The sequence below is a fragment of the Lissotriton vulgaris genome, chromosome 1_1 (genome assembly GCF_964263255.1).
Source record: "Lissotriton vulgaris chromosome 1_1, aLisVul1.2, whole genome shotgun sequence".
NCBI lineage: Eukaryota > Metazoa > Chordata > Amphibia > Caudata > Salamandridae > Lissotriton > Lissotriton vulgaris.
The window spans coordinates 1,423,487,497-1,423,501,685 of record NC_141685.1 but is presented as its reverse complement, the minus strand read 5'-3'; the positions used below and the strand labels follow the sequence as shown (position 1 = coordinate 1,423,501,685).

The 14,189-nt window shown below is 46.3% G+C and overlaps 1 protein-coding gene across 7 annotated transcripts in view; it reads right to left on the bottom strand.

Annotated features, from left to right (window-relative positions):
- KIF21A (kinesin family member 21A) overlaps window positions 1-14,189 on the bottom strand; it is an 863,983-nt gene that overhangs the window by 628,277 nt on the left and 221,517 nt on the right. For all 7 annotated transcript variants that reach the window (XM_086967225.1, XM_086967228.1, XM_086967231.1 and 4 more), the window contains exons 7-8: window positions 5,425-5,540; window positions 1,619-1,814 (exon numbers count right to left, since the gene is read on the bottom strand). In XM_086967225.1, the coding sequence (XP_086823351.1) occupies window positions 1,619-1,814; window positions 5,425-5,540 (312 nt within the window). The remainder of the gene's footprint in view (window positions 1-1,618; window positions 1,815-5,424; window positions 5,541-14,189) is intronic.

The window sequence follows — 14,189 nt, the reverse complement described above, 5'->3', positions numbered from 1 at the left end:
GGAGACCGAGCATTCTCTTCAGTCGGCCCCGCTCTGTGGAACAAACTTCCCACTGATTTGAGATTGACTACTAACCACCTGTCCTTCAGAAAGTCCCTAAAAACCCTACTCTTCCGGGAAGCATTCCAACCGCAATAATTACCCTTACTGTATCTGCTAATGTAATGCTAATGCCCTTGGTGAGCAAAGCGCGGAGATACCCTTACGGGATTGATTCCTGCGCGATATAAGAATTTAAAATAAATAAATAAAATATGTAAATAAATAAATAAAATAAAATTAAAAAGAACATGAGAGTCGGAGAAAGTTACAGGAATAGAAACAAACTGCAAGTAACAGCAGTTACCTTGCAAAGAAGTTGCCTTGTTGCAGAGACAATTTAATTTGTTTTTACACCTTCTTTGTAAAGAAGACAGAATTCAAAGTAGTAACATGAATTCAACACTGCATTCCAGCATGCAATTCAAAAGCACTTGCTTTGCTCTTTACAGTGATAGCAGAGGTCTCTGGAAGAGAAGCATACTGAGAGGCGAGACCTGCAGTATACAGCAGGCAGTCCAGAACCCCACTGGAGTCGAGCTGTAGAATGTAGAGGACCAAGGTTCCAGATTCAACCACTAGGGAGAGTCTCAACCTTCAGCCAAGTTTGGCGAATACATTTCAGGAGGAACAAATTGTAATTTATTTCTTGATTTGTATCAATCTGAGCAGCAGCAGCAGCAGGTGTCTGCATTCAACAAACTCGTTAAGAAACCTAATTCTCATAACAAAAATTATTTTCAAGTCTTTTAGGGATTCCTTTATATATGACATAAGGAAGAAAATCTGACCTATGCGACAGGGGAAAGGAGCTCTAAGCACATCCAGCCCACTGGCTGGAATTTGGGCTACCGCACTTAGAACACAATGCTACTTATGGCAATGCCTGTGTTAATGCTTGACTACACATACATGGTGCTGCTTGAAAATATACCAGGGATTCCTAGTCTTATGAATGGTAAAGTTCCATCCAGCCTGTGAATCTATAAAGGATCCTATGTTAGAGAACAGGCTGCTTCTACAAGAGATGACGAGAGACTAAGAGCAGTTGCTGAAAGTGGAAGAAAGCGGAAAAAGTCCAGAGAGCTGGATGACTTAGCTCTTCAGAGTTCTAATTCTTTTGAAACTACTGTGCCCTGAAGATCTTGGTGTTCTAGTGCAGAGAAATACAAAAGTAAAGTGTATAACATTTATCTATGTCTTTACTACAATCAAGACTTTTCTCTAACAATTTATTGGGAAATGCTATAATACTGGGTAGAAAGAGGAGTTTGTATTAGAAAGCTCACCAAAGATGAATTATAGGAGAGCAGGCTTGCGAGCAGATACACATTCACAACACAACACCATGCAGATGAACTTTGGCAATCATACCACTCCTTAAAACACAGAAAATCTTCAATGTAATATATTTCATGTTTTTTAGTCAGATACGGACTGTATCAGAAATCCCTAGGCAACTTTCATTGTACTTTTCAACCTTCTGGAACTTAATGAGTAATTGAGCATTAACCATGACATTTTCTTTCAATGTGCATTTACAATGATGACCCAATAACTTCAAGATGCTTTTCCTTACGGTTTTGTACTCCATGAGCTCCATCTGAAGGCGCGTGATCTCGCTGCGCAGTGCATTGATTTGCTGACTGGCCTTGTCCTGGTTAACCATCACCTTATTTTTGATATTTCGAGCTCGATTAGCGTACTTTAACGTGTTGAGTGTTTCCATAAAATCTCGGTCAGACGGGCTTACACAAGCTATCATTACAGTTTGGCTGTAGAACAGAAATAAAAACATATCTATACAAGCAAATTAATAAACACAATTTTATAAGAGAAGCAGCAGATATTTAATAGTAGCAAACTCTGAATGAACGTGGAAGGAGATGTGTGTTAGGTTAAGGATTGCCGCTCACAAAATCAGTGGCCTTTGACTATCTTCTTGTACAGTTTTACACAGGCCCAAATTAAGGCTAGTGATCCATGGTTGAATTTATGTAACCTTGTAGAGTGTCCAACAGCCAATTTCTTCACTTGTGCATACTGCACCAAGAACCTCACCGCTAAATAAAGTAGATTACTGAAATGAGAAAAACATACATTCTATGAATCGCTTGTTATTGCACATTTGTGATGTATGTAACTAGTGTTACTGATTTAGTTTAATGTTACTGTGTTCACATCATCATACGAACGAACAGTTAAGTGAAACAAGTTACATTCCAGGGTGTGCACCCACCACTGGGGGCGCTAGACCCCTGAACAATCCTACTGCCCTCTATAAACATCTCTAGAAGTTCTATTAGATCACTAGCAGGATAAAATTTGACAAACTAACACTTTTAGGCCATGGGTGAGCTTGATTTCTTAATTAACCACATTGGCATGGAAGCTAGGCATTCTACTCATACTCTTATAAATTAAATATCACATTGGCCAGCTTCATTGGTTGCCTAGCTTAATAAAGGGCAAGAATGAGACCCTCTGGGAAGGCTGCAAAGTCTCACTGAGAGAAAGAATGATGCCACTAATAGCAAACCTTTGAAAACTCCAGACTACTACTCACATTATAGTTGACAGAATTAGAACACAAACATAAGCAGAAAGGACATGATCCCATGACCTATATAGGAAATTGACCGCAGTGGAACAAGTTACTTCTCTTCGGTAACACTTTTTCTGGTGGATTCTCGATCTAACCACAGATTCCTCACTTTAGAGAACACATATCGCTCGATCCAGAGACGCGCTGGACCTGGGCGGTAAAATGCGCATCCCACCTGACCTGGCTATCAAGGCAGTACTGCATCATGAACGTATGCACCGACGCGCATGTCTGAGACCTTCTGGTGGCTACTTCTTGGTCAGTGAAGAGCAGATCCTAATACAGAGGACTATCCCTCTCAACAGGGTCCTCTCCTGCAGAGATGTCCTGTTTTGGGCCCTGGAGAGGCCCACAGAGAGCTGATTGTCCACCCGGTGTTCCTTGCTGCGATAAATATAAAAGCTTAATGTCTTTTGAGGTTCAGCCAATGAAGCCTCTCCTCTTTCGAGAGGTTAGGAGGGGCAAATAACGGTGGCAGGGGGATAGACTGCCCAACGTGAAAAGCAATCACAACTTTAGGAAAGAGGGCAGACTGTGTTTTCAACATTAGTTTGTCTGGAAAAAAGGTGGTGTAGGGTGGTGGCACAGATAAGCTCACTCTTGCAAGAAGTTCAAAAATCACTATGAGGAAGAGAAGTCTTCAAAGTCAAGAGACCTAGCCAGCAGCTATGTATCAGCTCATAGGGCCCGAATGTGAAAATGTTATAACCAAATTAAAGTACCACTGTGTCATCACAATTGTTTGGGAGGAACCATGTATGAAACCTTTTATACAGCACATCACAGCAAGTGAATAACCAAGGACGATTGGTCCTACAAAAAGGTCACAAGGGCTGTCGTAGTGGCTACTGCAAGACCTCTGTGTGCCAAAGACAAAACAAACAAAAGAACATCAGACAGTGTGGCTTGTGAAAACTAGATCTTACAACTACCAAACCAGGCCACAAACCTGTCCTAGAACTCACACAAATAGACTTTGCGGAAGGCCGTCTAGCAGTTAGGAGGACATCTTCCACTTCAGGGGGCAGATCAAACACAGTCAACTGCCGTCGCCCAATCTAAACGCATGGAGGTGTAGATTGTGTAGATTCAGATGGAGGATCCTGACCTGTTGCTGAAGTGGGAGATCCTCGTGAAGTGGCTGTCTGATCAGAGGACAGATTCTCACTCCCGGAATTTCCATGTACCACACTCTCCTGGTCCACAACCAGAGCCACCAGAATATCATGGGCCTAGTTACTGATATCTTTGAGAACTCGAAAATGAGCATCAGGGACAGAAAGAAAATAAAATATCTAGATTGGGTTCTCCCAACTGTCAGAAGGTGCCTGCACCACCTTGGGATGCAGACACTATTCTTAATCTGTCAAACTTTGCCTCCTTAGAGCATCCAATCTGGCATTCAGTAGAATATCCTGAACAACAGCTTTTACAAAGGAATTCGGTGCGACATTGACTCAGTGATTGTGAACCCCAACAATGTCACAAAGTTTACCGTAATCTCAAGGTGGCCTAGGATTGACTGTGGAGAGCCCCCCTTCAAAAGCCAATCATTGAGGTAGGGGAAAACTGGTATTCCCAAACTTTAAAGGAGTGCCACAACTATCGCCATCACTTTTGTGAACACCCAAGTGGCACTGGTTAGGCCAAAGGGGACCACTGCAAACAGAAATTGATCCTTGCAGATCTTGAAGCGCAGATAACATTTGGGGGACTGCAGAACAGGTATATGGAAATGCATGTTTTGCAGACCCAAAGACATCATGCAGGCTCCTAAATTCACAGCAGTATAGATCTGGACTAGTGTGAGCATTTTGAATGTGTCCTTCCGCAGGTATGTATTGAGCGGTCGAATGTCCAATATAGGCCAGAGGCCTCTGTCCTTTTTTGGCACAAGAAATTTAGAGAGCAATAACCATTTCCTTTATCCGAGTCTGAAACCCTACCAATTGAACCCTTTGAGAGCAACACTCGCACCCCTTGCTCGTGTAAGAGAATGGAAAGATGCTCCTTTAACAGTCGGTCGGATGTTGGGGGAAAATTTGACAGAGCAATAGAAATGGTGGGGAGTAGCTACGCTGAACAATTTGTATGACCCAGCTGTCAGATGTGAATGATTGGAACCCTGGATGGATAAGCATTACTAAGGACAAACTAAAGGGGCTTAGTGGCGTTTGTCAAAGAAGACAGGAAGGACTGATGCCCCCTCTAGCCAGCTTTTTGCCTGTTAGACAATTGAGACAATTGTCCCCAGCCTTTAAAGGAATCGGGTGACTGTTGCAATGGTTAGGGAAACTGTTGCTGTCTATACGCCAGCACCCTGGAGTAGCCTCTGAATTTTCGGTATTGATGCGGGATTTTGGACAACATGCCCTCAGACTGGTGAAGATAGGACACCACGTAACAAGGGAATATCACACTGAAAGTGAAGGGGACAAGAACACCCATGGAACACTTTATCTAGTGTCAGTGTTTCATGAAACAGAAATAAAAACGTGGTTGACTAGCAGGCTTTGCAAGTATCTGTGCTAATCAGAGCCCAAGAAAGAAGGAGAAATAAGTAACTGTAGGACAAATCTAATGTAGTGTGATGTCTTCTCACATTCATCACTACCAGATAAACATTTGATTTTTCATGCCAAAATAAAGATAAGTCAATAAAGTATTTGAATACACTTATTTTTATTGAGATTATAAAATAGTTAAAGAAACAAAAAGATTTATACTTCATTATACCGAGATTTCGGTTATATGATGATGATGGTCTAAGCATATCTTACCTGTTCCCTCCAAGAGAGTCTTGAAGCAATCTTGTCAATTTTGAATCTCTGTATGGTACGTGTGTAGATCTCTTGCTCTTATCACCCAGTGCACTTATAACATTGCCAAGTGCCAACTAAAACAAAGAAGAAAATATGTTTTTAATGCCTCAACTGAGGGTAGGAGTTTACAGCATTAAGTATGAAATACTGTTTCTACATAAAAGGAAAAATGCCAGGTTTCTCATGGGGAAAATATTTGTTCCCATGGATAAATGCAATCCCCCACGACTCATAAATGTGGTGGTATTCAGGCCCCACATATATCTTGGCCTGTCCTTTCCATAAGTAAGCAAAGCATGTGTTTGTAAGTTAGGGGAACATCAGCAATAGCTACGCAAGTGCCAACAAATGTACAAGTTTTGTAGGACCAACATTAGCTTTGTCAAACAATAAAAGGATATAACAGCAAATAGATACGTTTCCAAATATCGCTAGACAGAAGAGCACAAAAAACTGTAAAGCTACAATAACAATTATTCCAAACAGCATCTCATAATGAGTTCACATGGAAGCCTTGTAGAGTCACCCAAAAACAATTCAAATACCACAGCACAATTCATTTACCAGCAGCAGATTTCAGGAGTTTTAGTTCAGGGGTTTTCAAGATCTCTAAATCGTAAATAGATTTAATTTCCTAAGAATTCTTTGATTTTCAAATTATAACGGCACACAAATGTATGATAACTGTTTGGTTTCGAATCTTAGTTTTTCAAGGCATAGGTTACACTGCAAAGTAAACAGTTCTACAACGTAAATGAATGAGATGATTTTTTAGACAAATTCTTAATGTTCTACTGTTGGACTTGGCCCTTCTGGCAGGTTCACCCCTGAACTTTTTACCTTTTAAGGTTACATAATTATAATGATTTCTGGTCTTTGCGCACTTTAGCACTGTGGCGCAGTGTAAAGTGCGTGCGCTCTCTGAGTGCGTGTGTGAGATTGGCCTGCCCTCCCATAGGAATGCATGGGAAATGTGTGTGTCCATGGTAATTCCTGAGGCGTGGGGAGTAAGAGGTTGAGTTTGGTATGTGCGAACTGGTGAGATTGAATGCTGCGCGATGATGTGTGCAGCATGTTCATGTGTCTAGTGTGGAAGTACCACTTCTAGAAGTTGGTGTGTCGGTGCAGTGAATGTGCTGGCTTGTGATTGGCTGGAGCTGGCTGGTGTGCCAGGCTCCTGGAGTCTGGATGGGTCTTCCCCGGTGGTGGATGGGGAGATCTGCATGTTGATGGCAGGGAGGGGCTGCACCTGGGACCTGAATAGGGCTGGGCTTTTCCCACACAATGCTGGCTCCGCCCCCTGTGGTGGGTCTAATGACCCTAGCCTGGCCAGTGAATAGGGAGAGGGGCTGAGGCCATCAAAGTGCTCCCAAACCAGCTGCGTCTGGTTTTGCCCCCACCCTACACCATAGAGACAAAGGGATTTTCTGTATAAAATGAGGCTGTGACCTCATGCTCAATGTTCTTGTTTGCCAACTTGAAACTACCAGGGGCGTGCTGCTGCTTGGGCCCAGGGGAAGGCTTGCCTCTCTGGGCCCTGCCCTGCCCCTGGATTCCTGGAGGACTTTCCTTTACTAAGAGCTGCTGTGCTCCAACTTGATGCTCCATGACTTCTTTGGACCCTTCTTGCTGTAGGGGTCATCTCCTTCTCTGGGGCCTGTGGTTTTAGCTGTGCCCCCTGTGCTCGTGGGCGCTTTATTTCCCATGTGTGGGCAGAGCGCTGTCATATTCCCTCAGGGGAAGCGCTCCTGCCCTTGTGGTTGCCATCACGGGTGCCACCCCGTTTATTTAATTATTTAGGCGCAGGGGCCATCCTACGCCTTCCTTTTTATCATATGCCTACCGAGGGTGCCCACCACTCATTTGCCGATATCCAAATCACCGCCGCAGCCCTGAGCTGCTTGTAGACACATTGCCGGGCTGCTGCCTGCCACGACCCGGAAGTAGTGGAGGTGGGCAGGGCCTGGCGACCTTTGGTTCCGCTTCCCCCTGCCTGGGGGAAGCCTTTGTGTGTGTTTTCCCGGTCTCCCGTGTGGAGAAGGAGACCGGGGGATGCTGCCGGCTGCCACCAGAAGCAGCAAGAGAAGTGCCCCGGAGAATAAAGCTGCTTTGGAGCCTCGCCGGCTCCATTCCTAAAGTCCCGGTCCCGAGATGGGGGGCCGGGTGAAGCTAGGCACCTGTTGAAGCGGGGCTCCCGTGAGATGGGAGAGCCCTGCATGCCGCCGCTAGTGAAGAGGAGCCCCCATAGCAGCCCGGTGAGTGTTAAAAGGGCTGGGGGGGGGTGAAGCTCCGACGTACATCATGGTGCCTTGAAGGCACAGGGACCGAGAGTTCTTATGAGCGGCCCCGTCTGGTTGCGGGCCGCTCCATCGTAGGGGACACCTTCTGTTTTAGAACCTCGAGTGGGCCCACCAGCGGGCATAGTGCTATTAGGGGCCAGCGTGCTCCACGAGTGGCGCAATATTGGTATTTCGAGCCTGAGAGGCTCCACCAGTGCGAGAGGAATGTTTTACTTCAGAGCCCACGAGGCTCCCGGGGGCATTATTGTATTTTAGGAGCCAGAGTGCTCTAATGGGCACAGTTGTTTAAGAGCCTAGAGGGCTCCCAGGTACACAATATGGATTTCTAGAGCCAGAGGGCTCCAACCTTTTGCACAGTCTTTCCTCCTAAGGGCCAGCGAGAGCCCCTGTCGCAGTTTTATTCCCAGCTGCCCAGCACTTAGTGGGCAGCTGCACCGTTTAGGACCTTCCTTTTTAGGGACTATGTCTTTGAACTTAGGAGTGAGACGCACTCCTTCATCCCTAACCTTGGCATTCCCCAGCTGCGCAGCACTTAGTGCCAGCTGCTGCTTTTTAGTACCTGTTCTTGTCCCTCAGCTGCCCAGCAAGTAGTGGGCGGCTGCTATGTTTAGGTATTGGCGCAGTGGCGCAGCCTGGACCTTAATGTGAGTTATGGGCTAAAAGTGATTTCTGCGCTAAATGTGATGTATGTGCTATTATGATTCATGCGCTATTGCTTTTTGGGTGTTAGGAAATGTACTGTGTGTAGTATGTTTTGCGCACCTTGTGTTCTGACACCCCTGAATGTGTTTTTATGCATCATGTGTGAAGTTTCTGGCCCATACCCCTAAGTGTATGTTTATGCTTAGGTGGTTGTTTTTCATAGTATAGTTATGCTAGTGAGTTCATGGTTCCCTGCGTGATATTCTCCTGAGGTGGTTAGAGTTGCGTAGGTGGCACTTACCTTTTACCAGTGGTTACTGGTTGTGTGCTACAATTGCTGTGTTGTAAGTGCTAGTTCTAAAAGTGCTTATTCCTGACAGTGGTCCAGGTGGCCCTGTCCCATGTATATAATCCCCTGTAAATTCTGCCCGTGCCAGTTGGCACAATGTACATCCTGTGCTTATGATTCTGATGTGTTCTGATAATACAAAGGCCATTTTTATATAACCTTGTGTGGAGGTCCTTTTGTGGGGGGCCTGGGAGGTTGTTGCTGGTGGGTGCCTGCGCAAATGCTTTACACATCGCCTCTGAGATAAGCCTGACTGCTCGTGCCAAGCTACCAAGAGGGTGAGCAGGGGTTATCTTGGCGGTGACTTCCTTGCCCTGACTTAGAATGGTGGTTTCTGCCTGGCTTTGGCGCAAGCCTTAGCCAACCAGAAATCCCATTTCTAACATCTATATATCTGTAGGAAGGTGGAGTATTATGTGGTGATGCTGGTTAGGCTTCACTGTGTAATACTATCACAGACCCCAAACAGTCCTTACTTTCACAATAATAAATCCTTAGTTCAGTCCTGGTAGTGTGCAAAGAGCAGTCAGGCTTTATTAGAGGGACATGTGTTACGCATTTTAGAGTACCAGCATGGACGATAAGTAATTTAAAAGACTTGATAGAAATCTGACACCAATTGATCAAAGTAAAGCAGATGTTGATCTTAATTTAGACACCAAAACGAATTTGATCATATTCATATAAACAGAGTTATAGATTTTAGAAGCAATATAAAATCAGAGCAACATAATACTTTCCAATTGCGGTCAATAGTAAAAACCACTCGTAGTCAGTCGGTCACTTGCAGCTCGAATTGCATGGAACCTTTACAGGGTATAAGTGCTGCTGGTCCCAGGACGAGGAAACGACAGTCAGTTCAATTTTACCGGCCCTGTGGAGCCCGGGTGCAGAGTTGTCCGTGCTGTCCCTGGTGCTGAATTGGATCCGCAGGGAAGCCGATATCACCCCTTACCCATTGTTGCAGGAGAGCAGGGTACAAATGTTGACAACCACATTGCTGCTCACGTTGGATGCAGGTTTTATGTAGTGTCCTCTAGATGCAGTGTCGAGTGAAGGGGTGAGTTGTTGGACAGGCGACCAACATGCCTTGGTAGCAGTAAGCTCAGCAGGAAGCTTCTTTGACGTCTGGAGGTCCAGGGGAACACAATAGCCGCCTCAAACTTTGTAGAAAGCAGGACTACCATTCCCACAATGCACTGGACCATTGCTTTTGGGGCGATCCCTCAGTGGGCCCGATGGCCAGGGATTCTTTGGATTCAGAGCATTGATTTACTTGCAGTTTGTATAGGACTAGTCCAAGGGAATCTGAGGTTGCTTCAGGCTCTCACAGGAGAACAGACTGAGGGAACAGACTTTAGCCTAGGATCACCATAGATAAAGCAGTTCCAGGAGTGTTGCTAAAGGTGCAGTTTCACACTTTTGCTTTTATCAAAGTCCTGTTGTCGTCTCTGGAATCTTGTTTGTCCTCTCTGATTCAAGTTGGATCAGACCGGACGTTCTGGTGCCTGTCAGGGGTGTCCCTTGAATCTTAGATTTAGGGTGTTAGAGGTGTGGGAGCAAGTAGCTAATGGCCTGCTAGTCCCTGCAGCTAATCACTGTGGTTAGCAGAGGTAGTAACAATAATAACAAACAAAATTTGTGCTACAAAACACAGCATCTCTAGGCTCAGCAATTTTACTTTAACTAGACTGTGCACAGCACAGCAGACTCTACACATTCAATTGAACCATGAACCAGTTGTACAGGGCCAGGCCAGGCGAACTAGAAGTACAAATTGCAGAGTGCCCTTGGCGCTTGGGGATGGCTCCTAGAGATGCCTTCGCACAGGTTAAGGATTGCTCACGGAAACAGCCAATTAGGCTCAGTCTCTCAAGTTACTTGAGGGCAAGGATAAAGGTGCATGACCGGAGTGTCTAGCATCACCTGAAGGGACCCCTAGGTGGTAGTCTAAAAGCCCTTGGTTTCTTATTGAAGACGGTCTGGATGGGTCGCTCATTCGTCCTGGAATATCTATACAGTGGACTGTTTAATGTTAAGGAATAAGGGAGCATTAAACGAGGCCATGAAACTTTTGAGAGCGATTGGCTAGCACCAGCCAGAGATTAAGTAATTATGTGCTATCTCTTTCAGGCAATTCGGCAGCGGAATGTGAACAGGGGAGCTGGGCTGCTTCCTTTCATAGACACAAGCCCCCCGCCATGAAACTAAATGGTCCCGCGCTGCGAGACTGGAGATGGCAGCACCAGTCTCCAGAATGGCACAAAGCTTCAGAGGGGCGGCGCTGCGGTACCACTGCGCCTGCTGTACCATTGATAGCTACGGCCCAGTGGGTCAGTCTAACTTCTGAAGCTCAGCTGAAAAAGGACTTGGTGGATGGGGGAGAGAAAATGTGTGAAGGGTTCAGGATTTCCGAATAAATGCATTTCCTCACCAATGTTTGAACATATTTTCCAAGTCTCTCCAGCAGGCACACAGGGCTGCTTATGTGCGCTCGGGTGTTAGGGCACTTATGTCAGTTCTTTTGGAATGGGGGAGGGGGGGAGAGGGGTGTCAACACTCCCCTAAAATGACTTCATTGATAGTTGCAGATGTTATGTGAAAACGTGTTAGGTATTTGAAAAAAAATGTTTTAAAAATAGTAATAACATCTTAGACTTACGTCTTTAAACGTTCACATGAATTGTTATTAGTGTCCGTGGATTTGGACCGCAAATGCAGCCATATGTGCTGCTGGAATTCTTCAGGGCCCCGGGGTGCTTCTTTCCAATTCCTGAGGAAAGTCAGGGCGGCGCAGGAAGCGACGAGCAAGTCGTTTCGCCCATTGTGTCCCGGAGCACGGCGCACTGTTTGCTTTGGTACAGCTTCGAGATCGGACCCATGTGGATTCCTCGTGAAGCCACCACTTGTCACATAGCTTCGCTATTTATATTGAAAAGTCGTTATTGCCACACACATGCTAATCGCTGCAAAGCGCTTCAAGACCTCGCACTAGGTAGTAAGTGCTATAAAGTACAATTTGCAATTACAAGCGATTCGAACTTAAGAAAGCAGGAAAAAATTGTTTACTGCGTTTAAAAATGGTAGCGGGAAGTCACATATTGAAAAACTCACCGCAGCAGCCCGACTTGGGCAGGAAGCCAGGCAACCTGTGTTGGGATGGGGGCGGGGCCGCAAAAAGACTGGAAGCAGACGTGAGCCTACCCCGCGCTCCTGTGCCCGTGAATCCAGTCGGAAGATTTGCGTGTGAGCCAGCGGGGCTCCCGTGCTCGTGGAGAGCCCCGCCTGTTGCTGAGACTGACCCGATGCCGAGGGAGAGAGGAACTTGTGGAAAGAGCCCGGTGAGTGAGGGGGGTGTGAGCGTGTGTGTGTGTGTGTATGTCTGTGTGTGTGTGCATGTGCGCATGTGTCTGTGTGTGTGCAAGTGTGTCTGTGTGTGAGTGTGTGTGCGCGCGTCTGTGTGCAATGCATGCGCGCGTCCTGATCCATTGTGACTGGGAAAGGCATGCCGGGATCGGAGCCCGTGTTCACGCTCGCGACCTGAACCGATTCGGGCATGCTGCGCGTGCCCATCTCCTGTCTCCTGGTAAGCAGAATCGCTGACTATAGGTCTCGCGGCGAGACAGCGCTTCACTATGTAATCACCAGGGCGAGACCTAAAAATGGCAGAAGACTTGCTTAGCTGTACAGACCAGGCAGCTCACCCTAGAGGCATGGCTAGCCTTCTGGGGTATACACCTCCTGCATGCCTATTTACCCACCAGTCCAAGAGCAAACATGCCTGGGGCAGAGAGAGGGCTGTTTATTCCTTTGGGAGGCAGCCTTGATGCATATGAGAAGCAAAGAAATCTTTGAAGCTCATCACCTTGATGTGCCACTTCACTAGCCTTACTGAGAAGGAGGAGGTGTGACCTCCCCCTTGTCCAAGCCTTTATTTCGGACTCCTGGGAGTGCTCACATTGCCTGGCAGGAGGTCAGAACCCTGTCTTGGCTGCAGCAAGTGCGGGCTGCCAACCAGAGCCCAGGAAAGCGGGGGAAACCGGGTGGGCAACATCTAAGGTAGTCACCTGGGTGCATACCACATCGCTCTTGGCAAAAGATTCAGGTCAGGGGTGAGAAGGCACGCTGTTTGATACCAAACACAACATATTTAGCCATAATGGAGCTAGCAAGGGGTTCATGTTATCCTATGGACCATCTATCACTTATAGTGTACTTCAATGGTAAGGGTCAAAATAGGGACATATAAGCTTGCACTTCCATGCCGACACTTTTAATATAAGGCACCCTGCATCCTGGGCCGAGGAGGCCTTCTTTAGGGGTGACTGACATATATTAAAGATAGCACTTTGACCTTGCTACACATGGTGGAGGCAAAGTCTAAATGGAGCTGTTTACACTGTTCCTGCAGTCTGCAATGGCAGGCCTGCTGTCAGTACTTTACTTGAGTTACTCAGAGCAGCACAAACAGTGCAGCAAGCCTTGTATAGGACTAGTCCAAGGGAATCGGAGGTTGCTTCTGGCTCTCACAGGGGAACAGACTGAGGGAACAGACTCTAGCCTAGGATCACCCTAGATAAAGCAGTTCCAGGAGTATTGCTACAGGTGCAGTTTCACTCTTTTGCTTTGTTCAAAGTCCTGTTGTTGTCGCCTCTGGAATCTTGTTTGTCCTCTTTTAATTAAAGTTGGATCAGACCTGACGTTCTGGTGCCTGTCAGGGGTGTCCCTTGAATCTTAGATTTAGGGAGTTAAGAGGTGTGGGAGCAAGTAGCTAATGGCCTGCTAGTCCCTGCAGCTAATTCGCTGCTGACGTAACCACATCTGCAGTTGTATGTTACCTTTTCTACCCAGAACCCTATATTCCTACTACTTTTAAAAATGGCAGAAGACTTGCTTAGCTGTACAGATCAGTCAGCCAACCCTAGAGGCATGGCTCGCCTTCTGGGGTATACACCTCCTGCATGCCTAATTTTCCACCAGTCCAGGGGAAAACATGCCTGGGGCAGAGAGAGGGCTGTTTATTCCTTTGGGAGGCAGCCTTGTTGCATATGAGAGGCAAAGAAAGCATTGAAGCTCATCACCTTGATGTGCCACTTCACTAGCCTTACTGAGAAGGAGGAGGTGTGACCTCCTCCTTGTCCAAGCCTTTATTTCTGACCCCTGGGAGTGCTCACACTGCCTGGCAGGAGGTTAGAATCCTGTCTCGGCTGCAGCAAGTGGGGGCTGCCAACCAGAGCCCAGGAAAGCGGGGGAAACCAGGTGGGCAACATCTAAAGTAGTCACCTGGGTGCATGCCACATCGCTCTTGGCAAAAGATTCAGGTCAGGGGTGAGAAGGCACGCTGTTTGATACCAAACACAACATATTTAGCCATAATGGAGCTAGCAAGGGTAAGTAAGTAAGTAAGTAATAAGTAAGTAATATATTTATTT